The following is a 9,122-nucleotide window of genomic DNA, read 5'->3' on the forward strand; positions in this document are numbered from 1 at the left end:
ATACAAAATATATATACAACATTTTTTCCTTGTTTTTATATCTTTTTTTTTTCAAGTAATAGTGAGATATTTATTATTTTTGAGCTTTGAAGGTTTTTAATATAAATAAAATACTTTTTTATTTAATAAAAAAAGAAAAAAAAAATCTGTTTTCAAATTTCTAACTGAGTTAAGGCTTAGACCCAGGCTTCAAGCTTTATATGTGGGTCAGGCTCGGGACCAAGACCTGATGGTCAGACTAGGCTTGGGATTGGGTCTAAATTTGTTCTATTAATACATAAACAAAGCCTAATCCAAACCCTACCCATGAATAGATCTAGTCACCAAGATCAAATCAGCCCCCCGCAACATCCCGTTGTATATTGGGAACATCTCCCAATGATATTACCAAAAATGATGATGTCATCATCGGGAGATGTTTTCAATACACGGTGGGAATGTGCTGTGAGACGTTGTAAGGGATAATTTTATGAAGGGCTGATTTGAATTCTTAGTCACCACTTTTAGGTAACAGTTAATTCATTACAAGTTTTTTCCCTATCATGTCTTTAAACTACAATTTTATGGGCCCATGTATCAAAATGACAATGCAAATCATGATTGACCCAATGACATATAATGCTATGATTACAGAGAATCCGGATTTTAACCTCACAAAATTTGTTCAATTGTTGTCACAATACTTCAGCCGTATATTAAAAACATGAATGAAAACATATAAATATGAAAATGTTCCCAAATGCACTGCTGCAATTGTTACAAGGATGATGCGAATACAAATTTTATGAGGACGAAATTTGAGAACGAAAATTTATGAGTACAACTGCATGTATTGAGAACATCTTCCATGAACAAGATTTTTAAAATCGAATTGGACAACAAATTGTTCAAAGGTTCGATTGCCAGGTTGAATGGTCTGATTATTCGAACCGAATGAATGATTCATTCTAACAAAAAATTAAAAAATAGTTAAAAATCGTTAGACGGTTTGAATGATTTGGCCGTTCAAGACGATTATGGATAAAATGATTAAAAATCAATGGTTTTTGACCAAAAGACGGTTATGGATAAAATGATGACCGGTTTCCGGTTTTTTAAAAACATTATCCCTGAAATGACAAAGGGCATATATTCTCATGGACGCCTACAGTGTCCTGTGGATAGGGTCATAGGGAAGCGGGAAGGGTTTATGGGGCAGGAGATAGAGATTCGAGCTCGTGTTGTACTCATCCATAATCGTCTACGGTTCTGCTCGTAAAACTGGGCTAATAGCCTAATAACGATGCACCATGCGAGATCTGTATCACGCGGGTGCTATACAAGAATGAAGTGGCGGATATTGATTGGTCATTACCATTCAGGAAAGCGAGGGTTTTCTGCGTCCACCGGAATTTTTTTTCTTGTTTTATTATTTTTTTTTTCAATTTGTCAGATTTAACGGCCAGTAACCGTCCCAGTGTTTGGAATACTCCCGCGAATATTCCTGTTTCTCTATTTCTTTCTCCTTTTAAAACTCCTCACCACCTCTTCTCCTCCTCCTCTCTCTCCACCTGTCTCGTTATTCTGGACTTCATCCCTCGGAAACCCTAGCACCGAAGATCACGAGAACATAAATGAGGCCGAATTAATGAATCCCTAGAAAATGGTGTCGATGTTGTTATCAGTGCCTGCGGTTGTTTCGACCTGTCTGTTGCTGTTTCTAGCGAACCTCGTTGGGAACGTCCGTGGAGGCATCCCAACGACGCTTGACGGTCCTTTCAAGCCTGTCACAGTCCCTTTCGACGAGAGCTTACGTGGGCATGCCGTCGACTTGCCGCCAACGGACCCTCGCCTCATCAGGCGCGTTAAGGGGTTTGAGCCGGAGCAGATCTCTGTCGCCCTCTCCGCGACGTATGATTCTGTTTGGATCTCTTGGATTACAGGTTCTCTTCTACTTCTTATTCTTGTTGTTTTTCCCTTCTCTTCCTCTTCATCCCTCCTCGTCGCTTATCTCGTTTTTCTTTTGTTTTCGTTGAGCTGTTTTGATGGGGTTGGTGGATTCGTTCTAGGGTCCTTTTCTTGTGAAAAACTCGAATATTGGGTCTTCTGGTTGTTAAAATGGTGATTAAGATCATCCAAGAAAATTTTGTCGGAAAGTTAATTAGAGCTGCACTAGTTTTGTTATTAATGGTTTTTTGGTGGTAAAATTATTTAAATGATATAGGGGTGAAAATGTTGAGTATAGTTCTACTTGTAACGTAGAAAAGTAATCCATCCTCTGCTTTTTCCATCTCTCCACATTTCTTAACCTATTGAATTAAAGATATGGATGAGTGGAACTCCCTTTCATCTTTTAATTTGCTGTTGCAAACTTCCAAAAATAGCGTTGATTCTTTTTTTTTTTTTTTTGGTTGGAACAGATAGGGTCGATTGGTTTCTTATTCGTGTTTCTTAATTATGAAAACGCATTGATAAGAAGTTTGGTAACTATTTCTTAGATATTCTTGAGTAGTATTTCCTTAGGCTCCGTTTGGAAAGAGTACAAATACAAATTTGTAGAGTGCTAAATCTTATATTGTATTATTTTATATGTATTTGTACTGTACATATTCGTATTTGTACTCCTAAGCTGAGCCTTAGGTGGAAATTAGTAGATCACGAGATAAGGTTATCATTGATTATGTTCTGTAAACATAAAGCATCTCAATAATACCTGGATTTTTGGATTACTTTCTCTTCTTCCCTGTTCTGATGAATTGGTTCTTGTATTGGGATCGAATTTGCAGGGAAATTTCAAATTGGATACAACATAAAGCCATTGAATCCTAAATCTGTTGCCAGTGTTGTTCACTATGGGAAGTTGAGATTTCCATTAAGTCATGAAGCTAGAGGAAACTCTCTTATTTACAACCAGCTTTATCCCTTTGAAGGCCTCCGGAATTACAGTTCAGGAATTATACATCATGTTCGTCTAACAGGTATATCTTTGTGAGAATTAGCTGAAAAAGAAATATGAAAAATAAAAAATGTAAACCTTTCCTATGGTGAAAGATTGCAATTTTAGACCAATTCCAAAAAATGTTGGATTATTTTGGCATGCTATGGATTTTATTCGTGTTTTTGTTTTCTCATATAATCTGGTTATGTGTTTGATGGTGAATTACTATCTAGTGTCTATATTAGCTAATTTAAGTATAGATTACACTTGAGGGGTATATTTAAACCGAATGAAAGTGGAAAATGTCCATGAAGCCAGCAGGATCAACCATTCAGAATTCAGGTAAGGTCATCTGAATTTTCCAAACCCAGGATCAACTATTGGCTGATCCTAACCATATGGTCTTTGGCCTTCTGCATGCTTAATTGCTAGTTGTAGAATAGAGGTAAGGGTAATTGGTCTTATTGCTTTCTCTTGTCTGAGTCCAAGTGTTTCTTATGGACTTCTGGTATTTTTGGGTAGAAATATGTTTAGAATATGCTGAATTGCTACGGAAGGAACAGGTTGCATCTTATCTTAGCATCAGAAACCTCTTTTCTTCAATTAAGAAGACATTTATTTTAAACAAAATGGCCTCAATGTTTATGAAATAGACAATTCACATAGCTAGATAAGGGAAGAAACAGTAGATTCATAAATTTCTTAACTATTGAAAATTTTGAAGAAGTTATATTTTAAGTTGACAATTGAGCTGAAAGTTTTTGTGTTTAACAAGGATCTATCATTTTTCTCTTTAATACCTGTTGTGTAACATTTACGTCCACTAGCATTCAGACAGAAATTGATGTGTCACGTAATGTGCATAGAATGAAACTCATACATTGCCAAAGAAGCCTTGCTGGTAATAAATTATATAGCCTCAATAAGAATCTTGCCAGCAAAGGAAAAAGAATTTTACCATCAAATATTGTTATTACTTATTTAACTAGCTAGGCAGAAATTTTTAAGTTTTCAGTGACTACACCTCTTTTTTTTTATGCTTTTCTGTAGGTTTGAAACCTGACACACTATATTATTATCGGTGTGGAGATCCTTCAATTCCAGCCATGAGTGATATTTATTATTTCAAGACTATGCCAATTTCTGGTCCAAAAAGCTACCCTGGAAGAATTGCAGTGGTGGGAGATCTGGGTCTTACATATAATACAACATCCACAATTGATCATTTGATCAGTAATAAACCAGATCTTGTTCTATTAATTGGTGATGTAACTTATGCAAATCTGTATCGCACAAATGGAACTGGGTCCGACTGCTACTCATGCTCATTTCCAGATACTCCCATACATGAGACCTATCAACCTCGCTGGGATTACTGGGGAAGGTGAAAATTGACATCATCATCTCTCTCTCTCAACACCACACAAACACCGCACACACAGTATATGTTGTGCTACTTATATCTTTATGTTTTGAAATGTGGTCTTGCAGAAATTTGAAATGTTTTCTGAGATACTGTCAGGTCTATTCTTCAGGTTTATGCAACCTCTGGTGTCAAGAGTTCCAATAATGGTTATAGAAGGAAACCATGAGATAGAAGAACAAGTTGAGAGCCGTACCTTTTCTGCTTACAGTGCTCGTTTTGCATTTCCATCTGAAGAAAGTGGATCTTTATCTACATTGTACTATTCATTTAATGCTGGGGGAATACATTTCATTATGTTGGGGGCATATGTTTCTTACAAGAAGTCAGGTAAAGAGGATCCAAGGTTCCAACTCTTCTCTCTATTATCTATTTAACTTCACATTTTGGAATGATTAGACAACTTGGGAAATTTCTTTGCTACAGTCTGAATATTTCTGGGAATATCTTTATGTTTTCTGATTGGGGTCTCATGAGTTTGGTAGCAATAGCATACATTAGCAAAAGATAATCATGCCCCCTGGAATCATAATACTGTATTTGTATTCATCTTATTGGCCCAAAATTTTCAATTTGCTTGGCCCGATCTCTTGGATGGGAATAGTCCAGAATTATCTTGTGGTTACTAGACATCCAGTCTATAGGGGTGGCTGGAAAAGTAAGTTGAAATTGTAGATTTATACATAATGCAGCTAGATATGCTGGTCTATGGCAATTCACTATTTTTTTTCTTTTATTCATATCATTATCTTTCATTTTGGATGTGATTCTGTTGATAAAGAATAGCCTAAAGTCCATCTGGAAACAAAGGTCATTCTGTTTCCTTTCTTTGTAATCCATATGCAACTCTCCAAGGTGACAGAGCAATTCTTCTGACCCTGTGAACAGAGTCAGAAAAGTTGGGAGTTGTTCTTTGAAGAGAAAGTCCAAAACCTTGGGAAACAGGACTTTTGTGAATGAGAATAATATGTATGCTACAACCAAGAGCGCCTCCCATCCAATGAATGATGTTTCGACCAAGTCATCCCTCTAGGTGCCAGGAATCCCATCTATAAAGCAGTCAAAGCCTGACCAATAGAAAAATATAGTGAATCAGAAAGGAAATATAAATAAATAAAGATTGAGATGTTATTTGCCTTTGGTGGTACATGTATCCAGATTTTTTGAGTAATGAATGAAGTTAATAGTTCCACTAACTACAGGTTACTACTCATTGAATAGTTCTAATTCTTTCCCATTACAGGGGATCAGTACAGGTGGTTGGAGGGAGACTTGGCTAATGTTAATAGATCGGTAACTCCATGGCTTGTAGCTACTTGGCACCCACCTTGGTATAACTCATACCAAGCTCATTACAAAGAAGCAGAGTGTATGAGGGTGGAGATGGAAGAATTACTATACTCTTATGGTGTTGACATAGTATTGAATGGACATGTAAGCAAACTTAATGCCCTTTTGTTTTTTATTTTTTTGATCAATAACACTTTCATTAATTCATCAGTAGAAAATTTACAAGTGGAAGACAAACACACTTATCTTCCAAGAGTCACAAAGAACTTCAAGAAAGGAAAGAAGAAAATACAAAGATACAAGGACACTAACATTACAACTTAGCCCAAAACAAGGAATCCCTTTCTGCCCCTTGTTTTGCTAAACCATCAACTAGGGAATTAGCTGATCTCTTAATCCAACATGTCTTAACTTCCATCTCCCGCACCAACCATTTGAATTTCCTCTTCTCATTGTTATACTTCCAAAGATCATTTTGTTCTTTGGTCAGCCACCCTATCACCACCTCAGAATCCCCTTCAATTATAAGTTTCTTGATGTTCAATTCCTTAGCTTTCCGGGCTCCTTCCATAACTGCACATATCTCAGCTCTAAGGGAGTCACCCACTCCAATTGGGCCTAAGAACAAAGCAGAGATGACCCCATTTTCATCTCTAAAAACACCCCCGATCCCTGATTGTCCCGGGTTTCCCCTACTGCATCCATCAAAGTTTAATTTCAAGAATCCACTAGGTGGGGAGGTCCAAGCCACACTCATTACTGACTTGGTCTGCGTGCAACTTGCAATTTCACCCCACTTCCTCAACATGTCATCCACAGTGTAATCTGTGAATATTTCCAGAGATTTCAGCCACTGTACCGCCCTAAACTGTATGATTGTTCTCAAATCTGCTGTCCCTCTTTGAGTTTCTGAGAATATCCTGGAGTTTCTTTCTTCCCACAGTGTCCAACATACTGCAGCCCTTAATCCTCTCCACATTGTCCTTCCCCTTTTTAACCGCCACCTGAAGGAGGGTCCAAGCCACATTTCTGTACTTAGATTCTTCTTAATCATAACCAATGAGCCTAGAGGTTTTTGAGGCTTTATCCTCAACGCAAGGTGCAGGGAAAGCATATTGAACTCCCACTGGGAAGGATGACATTCTTATGAGGCATGCCTAAGGCCTACTAAACTAAATGAGATGAAAAATCATTGAGATATTGTTCTTTTTACTCAATTCTTAACTCCAACCTAGCCCAATAAAACACAATAAGGACAATATGAACACACATGTGAAGACAAACTTTCTATAAAAGCATGCTTGTAGGCATTTTTTATTAGTGTGCTATTGAGGCTTTAGGTTAGTGGAAGGACTTAGATATACCTTAATGTTTCTCTACCTACTGTAAACAATCTTGTAACCTGCAGATTCCACAAATTTATAGGTAGTAAGTACACTCAGATGAATCATTTCGTAGTGTTGATTTCTGGTGAAGACAAACTTTCTATAAAAGCATGCTTGTTAGGCATTTTTTATTAGTGTACTATTGAGGCTTTAGGTTAGTGGAAGGACTTAGATATACCTTAATGTTTCTCTACCTACTGTAAACAATCTTGTAACCTGCAGATTCCACAAATTTATAGGTAGTAAGTACACTCAGATGAATCATTTCGTAGTGTTGATTTCTGGTGTAGAAGCTGTTGTAGATGCTATCAAGGGATGGCTCCCCTGCTTGCAAGCCAGATCTAAAGGTCCAGTATTATAGTGAATCTAGTAATGCCATACTCCCAGTATTTCTGTAAATTGATAATGCATGAACATACACGGGTTGTTTTACACTTTACTAATTTGGATGGAATATGCAGGTACATGCATATGAGAGGTCAAATCGAGTTTATAATTACTTGTTGGATCCTTGTGGTCCTGTTCATATCACGATTGGAGATGGGGGCAATCGAGAGAAAATGGCAATCAAACATGCTGATGCACCTGGTAACTGCCCAGATCCATTGAGTACGCCAGATGAATATATGGGTGGCTTCTGTGCTACTAATTTTACATCAGGTCCAGCAGCAGGAAAATTCTGCTGGGACCGACAACCTGATTTCAGTGCATACAGGGAAAGCAGCTTTGGCCATGGGATCCTTGAGGTACCCTCTCTCTCACTATCAGTATACAAACATATGAAGGTTACTACATGCTATATTTAACCAGAAAAAGTAAATGGTGGTTCTGAAGCAACCAAATTCCATGGTGCTTTTACATGTGAAAAGGTTGTGCTCCAACCTGATTTAATTGGTACCACCTCTAGGAAGGGCATTGCTCCAAAATCAGACACAATATAATGTTTTAAAGCAGTAAACTGAGAGGAACTTCATAGACCATTCTCTTATCAATTTATTGAAGTGTACTAGGGTTACTGATGGTTTGGTTTTGATTGGTTAAGCCTTGAAACTTTGAAATACCAGTACTAGAGGTGGCCTAGGATCTTATAGGAACTACTAGAACTACAAACTAATAGGTTTGTGAATGGCAGGTGAAGAATGAGACTCATGCTCTATGGACATGGCACCGAAATCAAGATATGTACAATACTGCTGGAGATCAGATTTATATAGTGAGGCAACCAGATAAGTGTCCAACACAACCAAAGGAGATTGATCTCTGGGAAGCTCGTCCTTTACTTGAAGAAGAATGAGGGACAAATTGAATAAACAAGGCATCAATTTATTTTTATTTTTATTTTTATTGAGGGGTCCAGAGTCATTGGATTCTGCCAAATTGGAGCATTGAAAAATAGAACAAAGAACAAATCCAGCAATCTCAGTAGAAAGGAAGTCAAAGGACAGCAGGTCCCTAACAATCCTAGTGTTAAATATAAGAAAATCAGTTTGGATTTGTCTTGTTCAAGTAAATAGGAATGATGGTGAGTACTAGATCTTTGTATATATTAACAATATCTTGTAAATTGTTCAGTCATACTGAGCACATGCATATGCATGCTTAAAATTTTAAGCTTCCAAGGGATTATGTATTGAAATTTAAAAGAACAAAGCAATCCCATAAACTTGTGCATATTTTTAGGTTGTAGTGAAAGGCCAAATTTTCTAATTAAGAGGGTATTTGGGAAGTCTTTTTTTAACGGGTCTTTCAGGCTTCTCAAAGCTCGGAAGACCTTGTACTGAGCTTTTTCGTTTGGCAACCACAAGATAGAAAGCCAAAAAGATAGGCCCCGTAAAAAGCTTGAGAAAGCTGAAAATTGTACAAAATCCAAAAGCTTCATTTGAGGCTTCCGGTCTTTTTAAGCTTATGTGATCTTTCTTCATTCGAGAAAATACCCTTGTTTCACTCTCACATTCCACCATCGAGCTTATGGCCTTGCTGCCACGATCCACTGAGATTCAGCACTCTGTCGCATCGATTCGTCCCTCCCCCCAAAACAATTTGTCTCTCCCCCCAGTAACAAGTTTTCAAAAGAAGTCCCTCCCCCATGCATCGTAGTGTGCCAAGA

At 37.5% G+C, this 9,122-nt stretch overlaps 1 protein-coding gene across 1 annotated transcript; it reads left to right on the plus strand.

Moving 5' to 3' along the window:
* The first annotated feature begins 1,122 nt into the window (after window positions 1-1,122).
* PAP15 (purple acid phosphatase 15) lies at window positions 1,123-8,665 on the plus strand. The gene is made up of 7 exons (XM_010243092.3): window positions 1,123-1,922; window positions 2,766-2,957; window positions 3,968-4,301; window positions 4,453-4,670; window positions 5,584-5,774; window positions 7,477-7,761; window positions 8,148-8,665. The coding sequence occupies exons 1-7, from the start codon at window positions 1,643-1,645 to the stop codon at window positions 8,307-8,309; spliced, it is 1,662 nt and encodes a 553-aa protein (XP_010241394.1). The 5' UTR covers window positions 1,123-1,642; the 3' UTR covers window positions 8,310-8,665.
* The last annotated feature ends 457 nt before the right edge of the window (window positions 8,666-9,122 follow it).

This window comes from Nelumbo nucifera, chromosome 1 (genome assembly GCF_055504915.1).
Source record: "Nelumbo nucifera cultivar China Antique chromosome 1, China Antique-T2T, whole genome shotgun sequence".
In the NCBI taxonomy this organism is placed as follows: domain Eukaryota; kingdom Viridiplantae; phylum Streptophyta; class Magnoliopsida; order Proteales; family Nelumbonaceae; genus Nelumbo; species Nelumbo nucifera.

Bases quoted from the DNA above. Each gene is read 5' to 3' on its own strand.
- PAP15 (XM_010243092.3), top strand. From the start codon at position 1,643: ATGGTGTCGATGTTGTTATCAGTGCCTGCGGTTGTTTCGACCTGTCTG. The intron at 4,671-5,583 runs GTAAAGAGGATC...TTCCCATTACAG, and splicing joins TGTTTCTTACAAGAAGTCAG to GGGATCAGTACAGGTGGTTG. The intron at 5,775-7,476 runs GTAAGCAAACTT...TGGAATATGCAG, and splicing joins ACATAGTATTGAATGGACAT to GTACATGCATATGAGAGGTC.